We start from the raw sequence: 13,231 nt of genomic DNA, 5'->3' as shown, positions 1-13,231 counted from the left end.
CTTTATTTTTAATTTTTTTGTGGGGGTAGATTAGCTTTAATATTGCAGATAGATTGTAACTTCCATCATTGTAATTGTCTGCATCACTTCCAATCCCCCATGTGTTTTTTTTCTTCTTGCAAATATATATATATATATATGCACATATACATGCATACACATACATATACACATACATATAAATACATGTATATACATATCCTTTTAAAAATATATATTTCCCTTTATTACTTTCCAACCCCATCACCCCTTCCCTAATTGGAGTAAACTAGTGAACAACAACGCTTAGGCCTCTACTTCCAGCTTATACATAGTATAATACAAACATTACTTGAGGCCTCTTTACACTACACTAGTTTGACGAAGCATACCAGTTCCACAACACATATTTTTGTAGTGTAAAGAGACGAATCTGGCTTCAAATCTGTCTAGTTGGACAGAATGTAAACAAACATACACCATCAGAGTCTTACAGAAAAAGATTGTAGCCAGAGTGCAGTATAACTGCAGTTAGAGTGCAGTATAGCCGCAGTTCAACTGCAGTACACTGCAGTTATTCTGCAATTACTGCGTCCAAAATACCACAGTCGACTGCAGTTACTTCACTTTTACTGCAGTTTCAAAACTGCAATCTTTTTTTTGTAAGGGAGGTATCAAAGTCTATCCTTGTAAGAAGCACAAACACAGTCTTCTGTCCCAATGGAGAATGCTGCGACTAGGCTACTGTAAAGCACTGGAGGAGATGGATGCTTCTCTGAGGGAGATGGCTTGCGACTGGCAGTTTGTGTAAAGTGTCTAACTCTTATTACAAGGTACTGCAAAAGCAGTCATGAAGTGGCAAGAATATGCAGTTAGTACCGATAAAAATAATCTGAAACAACACCAACCCACAAGGCTAAACGGAAGTGTTCAACTAACGTTAAACTGAACTATTTGTTTCATACAAACACATTGCCAGTTTCACAATGTGGATACTGAAGAACATCAAACTCAGCTCAGAAAAACGCGCCCATGATTGTTTCACTGCAATAATACCTGACATTAACAATATTCCAGGGGGACACTCTTATCTTCTGTCTTCTGTCCTCCCTGTTGCACACAACAAGCTTCCATTCCCCCTGTCACAACGGGATTTATGTCTGATTTAAGATGAATTCGTCAACCCTGTTACGGTCAACCCTGTTACAGTCAACCCTGTTATACTTTATTTGGCACTTAAAAGGCACTTACTATAGTACTTTTTTTATTATGTTCAACATGCATATTTGTGACAGAATGTTAAAATGAGGTTAAATAAAACATACATTTTTCACAAAGTTACACTACCCAAAGATATACTCATTTAGTGGAACGACCCTTTAACATCATTACAGGGTGTCACTCTGTCTTCTGTCTTGCTTTAGCTTTCTTGCAGCACTTGCGGAAGCAGAAAATGCATGTTTTAATGGATACAACTATGACGAGTGCCACTATGGCGAGCAGGGCAGCTGCCACATCTAGACAGTGGTACTGGTACCAGCTCAAGTTATGGGCCTCCACCCTCAGGTGCTTAGCCCCTTTGTTACGCATCACAAATTCGATCCAGAACACAGCTGTATCCAAGGGTTTCATTGGTTGGTCGTGGTGGATTCTTGACAGCCTCATCATGCTTTCTTTATACCTGGTGAAAGGGGAATAGAGACAGTTATTTCACTGCACATTTTCAACAGTTGCCCAAAAGGTTGGTGTGAGGAAACTAGTTAGTGAGGAAACCAGTTGTATATTTGTGTCTTACGATGGATCATTGATCACACTGTTGAGGCCATCCACAAGGTCTTTGGATGTCATCTTGTTGAAGTCCACCATTACAGCAGCTCCCTTGTTTTTCATGTGGCTGATATTATCTGGCTGGTCAGCGAACAGAGGGATGCCCACCATTGGGACTCCATGGTAAATGGATTCATATAGTCCATTAGTCCCACCGTGGGTGACGAAGGCTTTGGTCTTTGGATGACCTTTTTGATACAACACAATGAGAGGAAGTAGGGTTGTTGAACACTGTTGTACGCAAGGACTGTTTATATGTTTATGACCGTTATAAAGAAAGACATATCACCAAGTAAATCATTTTGTGGAATCCAGTCATAAACTCTTGTGTTGGGGGCAAGAGTCTCTGGTTTCTCCCCACTGTATCTCCACAGCACCTATGGTGAGAAAACAGGAATATGAATGAGAATCTGCAATGAAACGGTACTCATAACCAAAAGCTATGGTTTTTTGAAGGAGCCCTGATGGCCAAATTCAATATCTCTGACATAATTATATGTAAAGGAAAACTGTAAGCTAGCTTGTATGTTTGAATTGTACAAATGGATCAAATATCGGGATCAGGGAGACGATGACACCTCTGCTTATAACAATGTAACAAAGCTATTTAAAAAAAGCAACAGACTAACCTTCTGTGGTATTTGTCCCAATGCAGTGGCTATGGTGTTTCCCCTCTCTTTAGTTAGGTTCTTGATCATGGACCCCAGTGAAAACACCACGATTCCATCATCTCCTGAACTCTGCACAAACTCCTCCATGGCCTGAAATTCAACACAATCTACTTAATTGTGATTCAATGATATCAGCCCAATAGACTGACTTGTTTCAGTATCTTGTAAGACAGTTGATACGTTTGTGTTTAAAAGCCTTACTTCTGAAAGTGGCTTTGCAGGTTTGCAGTGAAGGCCTCCCACAAATTTAAAGTTGGGAAGGAAAGGTCGAGGATACTCAAAGTCCCAGTAGGTCCGTATCAACCAGATATCTGCCTTCCCCAAGATCTCGCATAAAGTTGTAGGTCTTCCTGATAAATGTCGAGATGCATTATGAAAGAGACGCAGTACTGCTAAATAAGTAGTCCACAAAACCTATACAAGCTAATCAGTAATTATATTGTTACAACTTTTACAGCGGATTCTCTCTCAGAATATAACAGTTATTGTCCTAAAAAAGCCATTGTGTATAATAAGCATTCATTAACAAACATGTTGCAGATTTGCACACAGAACAGCTTTAGTATAGGCCTAGTCCTATATATAACATCAATGGGAAAAGCACTGCTTCAGTCAGAGCTCTGTCAAAGGAGTGCCTAACTTGATTTTGCTTATCCACTTAATCAAAGATATACACGAATAAACCAAGTTATGATATTACATTCTTCTTGTAGATATTCCAATCTTTATAAAAACCAAACCTGAAATTGAGCTTGTGGTGCAAGGACCCTTCCAACTTTTTGACAAATTCTGATCAACTTACCCTTGATCCCACTGTAGTACTTATCCATGGTCACTAGGCAGTGTATATAGAACAGGCTAGAATGCATCATATACATAACAAAATTGTGGACCCGCTCAAAGAAACTCATTTGGTCTGAGTACGTCAAAGGGGGGGTAGGAACAAAAGAGGGGGGTGCTGGTATCTGCCCACAGTGCCTCTCCATAACCAAGCCAAATGAAAACCTCAACGAGATAATGAGAGGTACATTTAGAGCATCTGCCATTAAGTCACTGCATGGCATCATTGGATCAGAAAGGACTGCGTCAAACTCCCACTGTCTCAGTGTGTGCATAAGCTCTTCATTGTGAAACATGGCATCACACATGTTGAGTTGTAGCGCTGTCATTCTCCCCAACACGTCCCGGATCTTCAGGCCCACCTGCAACATTGAGGCGTTCTGAGCCTCGTACATCCAGAAGTTTAGGAAGTCCTCCTGGAGAGACTCCAAATCATGTCTCTCAAAAGGAACATTATACACCTTGAAGCTGAAACTCTCTGGTTTGGTATAGTTGACAGAAGGTGAGGCAGAGCAAATCAGCACTGTGACACTATGATTCCGCTCCACTAGTTTCTCCAGGATCACACGCATGTTGAGCCAGTGACTGAACTCCCCAGGAAAGACCAGCACATTACCACTGTGTGCACCCTGACACCCACAGAGAATGAGGACTGCCACGGACAGCAACAACCTCCCAGACACCATTGTAGAAGAGTAGATAGAGACAGAGAGGACCTCTATGCGTTCAAGGCACCCACATACAGGTTTTGACTAGAATTGTGTATGATCAACCCCCGACTATAAAGGAGTAATGTGTTCTCCTCTGCAGTCTCAAAGTCTATAGGCTACTATAGGTCAGAGATAACCATGGTGCACAGTTGCACACTGCACAGTTGTGTAAAATTTGCCACTGCCAATTTACCTTGGACTTCAGAACCTGAACCGTCTTTCTTCAATGAGGCAGAAGTGCATGTCTAAAACGGCGTATACTCGTTCACCTTTCGGTTTTTGTAACTTCTTCCAGAGTGGTATAGAATAACAGGGTGTCAGGTTTACAATGGGGTATTATAATCGAAGTTTGATGGATCTTTATTGCGTACTTCTGACAGCAAGAGCTGTCTGACCAAAGTAATTTTAGGAAGGTACTTGTGCGACCAGTCTCTATCCAGTAGATGGCAGTGTTCCTTTCTCTATTGTGGCAATGCTTTTATGTTGATTTCGTTCCTTGACAGCTAGCAGCAGAACGTTCAAAGTACTTAGCACGTTCATACGTTCACATACTTGTTGTTGTATAAAAAGACAATTATAGCGAGTTGTGACTATTTAAAAAACTCAGTTAACATCTGTCTTGAACCAACTTTTGAAAATTGTGGTCGTGGAACTACTGAGAATTGTAGAGGATGGTGCATTTGAACTTCGGCTGGAGGTGTCCAAGATTAAACTTGAGAACGAACAGTGGTATAAAGTACTTAAGTAGAAATAGTTTTTTGTGGTATCTGTACTTTACTTTAATATTTATATTTTTGACAACTTTTACTTCAATACATCCCTAAAGAAAATAGTGTACTTTTTGCTCCATACATTTTCCCTGACACCCAGAAGTACTCGTTACATTTTGAATGCTTAGCAGGACAGGAAAATTGTCAAATTCATGCACTTATCAAGAGAACAACCCTGGTCCTCCCTACTGCCTCTGATCTGGCAGACCCACTAAACACAAATGCTTGGTTTCTAAATTATGTCTGAGTTTTGGAGTGTCCCCCTGGCTATCGATAAATAAATAAAAAACTAAAATTGTGCCATCTGGTTTGCTTAATATAAGTAATTTGAAATGATTTGTACTTTTACTTTTACTTTTGATACTTAAGAATATTTTAGCAATTACATTTACTTTTGATACTTAAGTATATTTAAAACCATTCTATTAAAGTATCTTTACTTTCAACTCAAGTATGACAATTGGGTACTTTTTCCACCACTGAGAATGAAGCACTGAAAATTTAGAATGAATCTAACAAAAATAAGTTACAAAGTTTGGAAGCAGAACTGTCGACAGCAGGGGATCGACAATGTTCCATTTGTCATCTTCATGTTGAAATTCCAGCTCCTGGTAAAGGTAGCTAGCTACAGTGGCTTGCGAAAGTATTCACCGCCCTTGGCATTCTATATGCGTGGCACATCTAGCCACTGGGATTTTTGCCCGTTCTTCAAGGCAAAACTGCTCCAGCTCCTTCAAGTTGGATGGGTTCCGCTGGTGTACAGCAATTTTTAAGTCATACCACATATTCTCAATTGGATTGAGGTCTGGGCTTTGACTAGGCCATTCCAAGACATTTAAATGTTTCCCCTTAAACCACTCGAGGGTCATTGTCCTGCTGGAAGGTGAACCTCCGTCCCAGTCTCAAATCTCTGGAAGACTGAAACAGGTTTCCCTCAAGAATTTCCCCGTACCTGCCGATGAAAAACATCCCCACAGCAAGGATGATGTTCTCGGGGTGATGAGAGGTGTTGGGTTTGCGCCAGACATAGCGTTTTCCTTGATGGCCAAAAAGCTCAATTGTAGTCTCATCTGACCAGAGTACCTTCTTCCATATGTTTGGGGAGTCTCCCACATGCCTTTTGGCGAACACCAAACGTGTTTGCTTATTTTTTTCTTTAAGCAATGGCTTTTTTCTGGCCACTCTTCTGCGAAGCCCAGCTCTGTGGAGTGTATGGCTTAAAGTGGTCCTATGGACAGTGTCACGGTCGTTGAGAGACGGGTCAGACCAAGGTGCAGCGTGGTATGCGAACATGTTTATTCAACTGAATACACACTGACAAAACAACAAAAGTAAACGAAACGTGACGTCGGAAGGCTATACACAAACAAGCCAAACTCACCGAAACACAAACAAGATCCCACAACCCAGGCAGGAAAACTGGCTGCCTAAGTATGATCCCCAATCAGAGACAACGAGCGACAGCTGCCTCTGATTGGGAATCACACCCGGCCAAACATAGAAATACTAGACTCTAAACAGAGAATCTAAACAGAAAACTCACACCCTGACCCAACCAACAAGAGTTCTCTCGATCAGGGCGTGACAGACAGATACTCCAATCTTCACTGTGGAGCTTTGCAGCTCCTTCAGGGTTATCTTTGGTCTCTTTGTTGCCTCTCTGATTAATGCCCTCCTTGCCTGGTCCGTGAGTTTGGTGGGCGGCCATCTCTTGGCAGGTTTGTTGTGGTGCCATATTCTTTCAATTTTTTAAATAATAGATTTAATGGTGCTCCTTGGGATGTTTAAAGTTTCGGATATTGTTTTATAACCCGACCCTGATCTGTTGGGTTATACAACTTTGTCCCAGACCTGTTTGGAGAGCTCCTTGGTCTTCATGGTGCCGCTTGCTTGGTGGTGCCCCTTGCTTAGTGGTGTTGCAGACTCTGGGGCCTTCTTCTTCTTCAGTGGGGTTTATCGGCGGTTGGCATCCAACATTATGGTGCATTACCACCACCTACCGTACTGGAATGTGGGCCAGAGACAGGGAGAAACTAAATCCTACCTGCCAACGCTGTTTCTCTTAAAAAAGATAACAAAATATTTGAAACTATATCTAATGACGTTCTGCTCAATATACTCTTTAAACTAATTTCCTGTATCCCCTTCTCCCTCATACTAAATCTCATCCTCTCTCTTTCCCTCTGATACTGCCCACACTGTAGCAATACATGCTCCACAGTCTCTATTTCCTGACAATAATCACACTTTCCTGATGGCTGCTTTCCTATCACATTTAATGTCTTATTCAACTGGCTGTGTCCCACCCTTAATCTTGTAACAATAGCCTGCTCTCTTCTGTCCCTTCCTGCCTTCCCTCCCCTCCCCGACTTTCCTCTGTACCTGAAATAAATGCCTTCCCTTATTATCTCTATTCCACTGCTCCTGCCATCTCTGCACCATCACTGTATATATCAGTCTTTTTGCCTCTGCCTTGCTCATTGACACTTCAACATCAACATCCCCACTACTAAGTGCTTGTTTAGCCTGTTCATCTACAGCCTCGTTCCCCTCCACCCCCACATGGGCTGGAACCCAAGTAAATCTTATCTGAATACCCATCTGTTTAATCCTGCCATGGGTTTGTAGCACCTCATAAAGCAGGTCTTGTCTGCTACGTGAGCTAAAGGACTGGAGGCTCATTAAAACTGCACTTGAGTCAGAGCAAATAACTATTCTATCTGGCTTAACTTCCTCCACCCACTGCAATGCCAACAGTATGGCCATCAGCTCCGCCGTATATACAGCCAGATGATCTGTAATACGTTTCCTGACTTCCACCCCACACTCCTGCACTACAAATGCTGACCCAGTACGTCCTGTCCTTGGATCTTTTGAACCATCAGTGTAAATGGCCACAAAATCCTGATACACAGTTTCCAGAAGTCTCTTAAAGCAATCAGCTGGATCAACCCACTCCCTATCTTTCTGTAGTCTCTCCAACACTTCTAGATCAACTACTGGAGGCGGGAGTAGCCATGGTGGATTTACAGGAATAACTACCGTTGGACTAAACTCCCTTCCATACTGTTATAGTGTGGACACTATATAAATAATTACATTGAATATGTGTTGTAACTTGCCTGCAGTATAGTATGATTGCTTTTCATGTGTGCATGGTTATTATTGGCATTGACCGTGACCTTTCCCCTTTGATGATGTCATCACAAAGTCAGATCTGTACAATGTGATTCTACCACAGGTTGAGTGGGCTGTATCATTCTGCTGTTTTTGTACCGTTTGTACATGGCTGTACACCTTTTATTTATTGGGTTGAAAGTAAAGGAAAGTAATATTGAAATGCGTGTGGGCATTCCTTGTCAAGTTACTACATCTTTTTGGCGACGAGGATAAAACTTTATCAACTTGTACAGGGCGATGTGCTAGCTAGCTAAGAAACAGAGGAGGTAGTCAGTTAGCTAGCTAGCTTAATGAGCGACGGAGAGCAGGTGCCGCTGGACGGAAACGCCGACGGGGACAATCAGCAGCAAGTGAAAATCGCTAACGAGGATCAAGGACAAGTTGGCGTTATAATGGCTATGTTGGGGACTATCACTGAGTTTGTGGAAGAGAACAAGGACTGGACGGAATATGTGGAAAGGTTGGGACACTTTTTCTTGGCAAATGGAATCAGAGATGAGGCTAAACAACGCTCTATTCTCTTGAGTGATTCCATGTGTGGGGCTAAAACCTACAAGTTAATGAGGAATTTGGCTACACCACGGAGACCTGGAGAAATTCCTTTTGGGGATCTAGTTGCTCTCGTTCAGACTCACCACAATCCAAAGCCTTCAGTGATTGTCCAGAGGTTCAAGTTTAACTGCCATTTTCGGAAAACAGGTCAGTCTGTTGCTAACTTTGTTGCTGAGTTACGTGAATTCTCTGAACATTGTGAGTTTAGGGCTATGTTAGAGGACATGCTCCGTGACAGATTAGTCTGTGGCATTAATGAGGACAGCATACAGCGCCGGTTGCTGGGGGAAGCCACACTGACTTTCAAGAGAGCATTGGAACTATCTCAAGGGATGGAGATGGCCGCTAGTAATGTGAAAAATATTCAAAAGGCCAACAGTGGAAGTTGTGCAGTGCATCAGGTGACAAAAGGTGGCAGGAAAAAGGAGAAAAGCAGTGGAATGTTTCAGATGTGGGGGAACACATTATGCTAACAACTGTAAATTCATGGATACTGTCTGTCACAATTGCAACAAAAAGGGACATTTAGCTAAAAAATGCAGGGGTCCTAGGAGCAAGCCAGTGGGTGGGCGGGCTGGGCAAGTTCACAGCACCAAAGCCTCAGTCAGCAGCGCACCACCTAGAGAGCACAGAGGAGGAGGAAGAGCATTGTTCCCTCAACATGTTTAATGTGAGTGAGCCGCGCGCAGAGCCTATCTATGCTACAGTGGAGGTAGATGGAAAGCAGATGAGGATGGAGGTTGACACGGGGGCCTCTGCCTCTGTCATAAGTGAGGAGACCTACAAACAAATGTGGGGCTCAAAACAGGCTTCTGCCCTCACACCGGCAGGGATCAGACTGCGTACGTACACCGGGGAGACCACACCATTGCATACAACAGCCAGGAAGCGAGAGCACGGCTCCTGGTGGTGAAAGGGAATGGGCCTAGTTTACTAGGGTGTGACTGGCTAAACAAAATACAAGTGAACTGGGGTGCGATAAAACACACCCGAGTGACTGAGGATGTCATTCAAAAGTACCCAGATATTTTCAAAGATGAACTGGGCACACTGCAGGGCACTGCAGTTAAGCTGTTCGTGGATCCTCAGGCCGAGCCTCGCTTTTTCAAGCCCAGGACAGTGCCTTACGCCATGAAAAGGAAAGTGGAAGATGAGTTGGAGCGGCTGCAGGAAACAAACATCATTACTCCCATTCAGTTCTCCCGCTGGGCAGCTCCAATCGTTCCCGTTCTGAAAAGTGACGGCACGGTGCGTATATGTGGGGACTACAAACTCACCATCAACAGGGCCTCTAAGCTAGACGCTTACCTGCTGCCGTGGGTGGAGGACCTGTTCGCGACACTGGCAGGAGGCAAGACGTTCTCAAAGCTTGACATGAGTCACGCCTACCAACAGCTCCTCCTGGACGAGGACTCAAAAGAGCATGTCACAGTCAACACGCACAAAGGCTTGTTCAGGTTCAACCGCTTGGTTTTCTGAGTGGCGTCCAGCCCAGCCATTTTCCAGAGGACAATGGACAATCTGCTGCAGGGGATCCCTCATGTCGCAGTGTACCTGGACGACATCCTGGTTACAGGGGAGACGGAGGAGGAGCACCTCCACCATCTGGACCAGGTGTTAAAGAGATTGTCTGAGGCAGGGCTGCGCCTGAAGAGTAGCAAGTGCACATTCCAAGCACAGAGTGTGACATACCTAGGTCACAAGATCACAGCGCAGGGTCTGTGTCCTGTGGAGGACAAAGTCAGGGCAATCAAGGATGCTCCAAACCCCAAGAATGTGTCCGAGCTCAGGTCGTTCCTGGGCATGGTGAACTACTATGGTAAGTTCCTCCCTGAGCTGTCAACAGTGTTGGCTCCACTTTATCAGCTGCACAAAGACTGTAAATGGAAGTGGGGGCCAGCACAAGGGAAAGCTTTCAAGGAAGTGAAAGCACTACTACAATCAGCACAACTTCTGGTTCATTTTGACCAAGACAAAGAGATCATCCTGTCATGTGACACCACGCCCTATGGCGTCAGGGCAGTACTCTCTCATCAGATGGAGGACGGGTCAGAGAAACCCATTGGATTCGCATCACGTACGCTGACAGTTAGACAAGGAAGGTCTGGCCATAGTCTTTGCTGTAAAACGCTTCCATCAGTACTTCTACGGTCGTCATTTCACCAAATGCACTGACCACAAACCACTGATGAGCCTTTTCAGTGAATCAAGATGCATTCCTCCCATGGCTTCAGCAAGGATACAGCGCTGGGCCCTCACACTGTCAGCTTACCAGTACACTATAGTGTATAGAGCAGGGAAGGACAATGCAAACGCAGACACGCTCAGCCATCTCCCGCTACCAGAGATGCCCGCCACAACTGTGGTGCCTCCCGAGACAATTTTCCTAATGGAGAGATTGTCAAACTCACCTGTGAATGCCAAACAGATCAAACAGTGGACAGACCGGGATCCTATCCTGTCCCAAGTGAAAAGATTCCTTATGCAGGGTTGGCCTCCTGTCATAGAGGATGATGGACTAAGACCTTATGCAAAGCGCAAAACTGAGCTGAGTGTGCAGGATGGCTGCATACTCTGGGGGTCCAGAGTGGATGTTCCACCCCCTGGCCGTGCACAAGTCATGGATGAGGCTCAACCGGGTGCCTCCCGGATGAAAAGTTTAGCCAGATCTTACATCTGGTGGCCTAACATGGCTCAGGATGTAGAAAACAAAGTGAAATCATGTTCTGAGTGTCAGAGTAACCAGAAGATGGCGCCGCTCACGCCACTACATTTGTGGGAGTGGCCTGACCGCCCATGGTCCAGGCTGCACATAGACTTTGCAGGCCCTTTCATGGGTCACATGTTCCTTGTCATGGTGGACGCACACTCCAAGTGGCTGGAGGCTCACATTATGAGCAACATCACAGCGACCACAACCATCGAAAAGGTTCGGCAGGTGTTAGCAACCCATGGTCTGCCTGACTCTCTTGTGTCCGACAACGTTTACCTGTGACTTGTTCCAAGAATTCATGTGGAGAAACGGGATTCGCCATGTCCGCAGCGCTCCGTTTCACCCGGCCTCAAATGGCTTAGCGGAGCAGGCGGTGCAGACACTGAAAGAGGGGCTCAAAAGGATGACTGGGGGAACCATCGCAACTAAGCTCTCTCGGTTCTTGTTCCAGTACCGCATCACGCCACAAACAACAACAGGACAGGCTCCAGCGGAGATGTTAATGGGCATCTGTATCTACTGCGTCCGGACATCAAAGCACGAGTGGAACGGAAGCAGGAGAAACAAAAAGAGAGACATGACCACCAGGCGAGGGAGAGACAGTTAAAACCCAATGACACTGTCTACATCCGCAACTTCACAAGCAGCCAACGCTGGTTGCCAGGTATCATTCTGAGTCAGAGTGGTCCAGTCTCCTTTGTGGTCAAACTGACTGATGGTCGAGTCATACGCAGACACCAGGACCACCTCCGCCTGCGCTATGACAAAGACACAACCATGTTTTCAGACGGAACAGCTGTGGGTGGTAGTATACAAGTTGAAACCCCACAGGAAACAGTATCTGAGGAACAGGGGCATTCAGTGGTTCCAGCAGAGGGTGATGGACATTCTCTCACAAACACCCAACCCGCTCCTGTGCCCTCAGACCCAGCTCCACTGGGACACGCCTTACCTGTGTCTCGTGGCACACCAGGAGTACTGCGCAGATCACAGCGTAGTCACAAGCCTCCTGAAAGACTAACTCTGTAGTTGAGACTGAGACTCGTGGTGTTAGTGTTTGTTTGGAGCAGCAGACCTAGTGGAAAATAAATAAGGACTGTCATTTTTTTGTTTTGTTTACATTTACAGTAACACCAGCAGAAGTTCTACAGTGTTGTAAAGAAAAGAAAACACTGATGTGGTTTACTTGTTAACCTTATGTTTTCCTTACAGGGGGGATTTAAATTGAGGGGGGAGAAGTGTTATTGTGTGGACGCTATATAAATAATTACATTGAATATGTGTTGCAACTTGCCTGCAGTATAGTATGATTGCTATTCATGTGTGCATGGTTATTATTGGCATTGACCGTGACCTTTCCCCTTTGATGATGTCATCACCAAGAGTCAGATCTGTACAATGTGATTCTACCACAGGTTGAGTGGGCTGTATCGTTCTGCTGTTTTTATACCGTTTGTACATGGCTGTACACCTTTTATTTATTGGGTTGAAAGTAAAGGAAAGTAATATTGAAATGCGCGTGGGCATTCCTTGTCAAGTTACTACACATACAGTCCTATCTCCTTCACCTGGGTATTACCCACCCACACAAAGCTCGTGTTCGGGCTTCGCTCATGTTCCCAGCATGCCTGTAAAATCCCTTTCGCAGGATGAGACACCCCATGTCATTGTAGGTTGACCCAATAATTCATTGCCAGCTGCTGTCTCCTAATCTGCAATGGCATATCCCCCATCTCCACCTGTAATGCAGCCACTGGGGACGTCCGAAACACCCCACAACATATTCTGAGTCCTTGCCCCTGTATGACATCTAGCCTTTTCAGTGAGGTCCGGGCTGCCGAACCATATGCTATACTTCCATAATCTATTACAGATCGGATCAATGCAACATACATGGTCTTCAATGAGGAACGCCCAGCCCCCCACTCCTTCCCCGTCAGATAGCGCATCACATTTAGCACCTTCTTACACTTTCCCACCACTCTCTCA

General features: G+C 44.6%; 2 protein-coding genes and 1 pseudogene across 2 annotated transcripts; 2 read left to right on the top strand and 1 right to left on the bottom strand.

Moving 5' to 3' along the window:
• Positions 1 to 1,226: 1,226 nt before the first annotated feature.
• LOC121571129 (UDP-glucuronosyltransferase 2A1) lies at positions 1,227 to 4,111 on the bottom strand. The gene is made up of 6 exons (XM_041882437.2): positions 3,280 to 4,111; positions 2,679 to 2,827; positions 2,436 to 2,567; positions 2,096 to 2,183; positions 1,775 to 1,994; positions 1,227 to 1,660 (listed from the first exon to the last, which is right to left on the bottom strand). Exons 1-6 carry the CDS (start codon positions 4,001 to 4,003, stop codon positions 1,378 to 1,380), a joined length of 1,596 nt encoding a protein of 531 aa, XP_041738371.1. The 5' UTR covers positions 4,004 to 4,111; the 3' UTR covers positions 1,227 to 1,377.
• Positions 4,112 to 7,678: 3,567 nt separating this feature from the next.
• On the top strand, positions 7,679 to 9,085 carry LOC121571130. Its single transcript, XM_041882438.1, has one exon. The coding sequence runs from the start codon at positions 8,268 to 8,270 to the stop codon at positions 9,000 to 9,002; it is 735 nt and encodes a 244-aa protein (XP_041738372.1). The 5' UTR covers positions 7,679 to 8,267; the 3' UTR covers positions 9,003 to 9,085.
• LOC121571127 lies at positions 9,081 to 12,916 on the top strand (annotated as a pseudogene).
• Positions 12,917 to 13,231: the final 315 nt, after the last annotated feature.

The sequence above is a fragment of the Coregonus clupeaformis genome, chromosome 8 (genome assembly GCF_020615455.1).
Source record: "Coregonus clupeaformis isolate EN_2021a chromosome 8, ASM2061545v1, whole genome shotgun sequence".
Classification (NCBI taxonomy): Eukaryota; Metazoa; Chordata; class Actinopteri; order Salmoniformes; family Salmonidae; genus Coregonus; species Coregonus clupeaformis.
This window is presented reverse-complemented; position numbering and strand designations above follow the sequence as displayed.

What these genes read in the sequence shown, in the direction of transcription:
- LOC121571130 (XM_041882438.1), top strand. Translation starts at nt 8,268, where the DNA reads ATGAGCGACGGAGAGCAGGTGCCGCTGGACGGAAACGCCGACGGGGAC.
- LOC121571129 (XM_041882437.2), bottom strand. Translation starts at nt 4,003, where the DNA reads ATGGTGTCTGGGAGGTTGTTGCTGTCCGTGGCAGTCCTCATTCTCTGT. An exon ending in CTGCAAAGCCACTTTCAGAA is followed by an intron (nt 2,568 to 2,678) that starts GTAAGGCTTTTA and finishes GTTGAATTTCAG; the next exon opens with GCCATGGAGGAGTTTGTGCA. An exon ending in AGTGTGATCAATGATCCATC is followed by an intron (nt 1,661 to 1,774) that starts GTAAGACACAAA and finishes CCCTTTCACCAG; the next exon opens with GTATAAAGAAAGCATGATGA.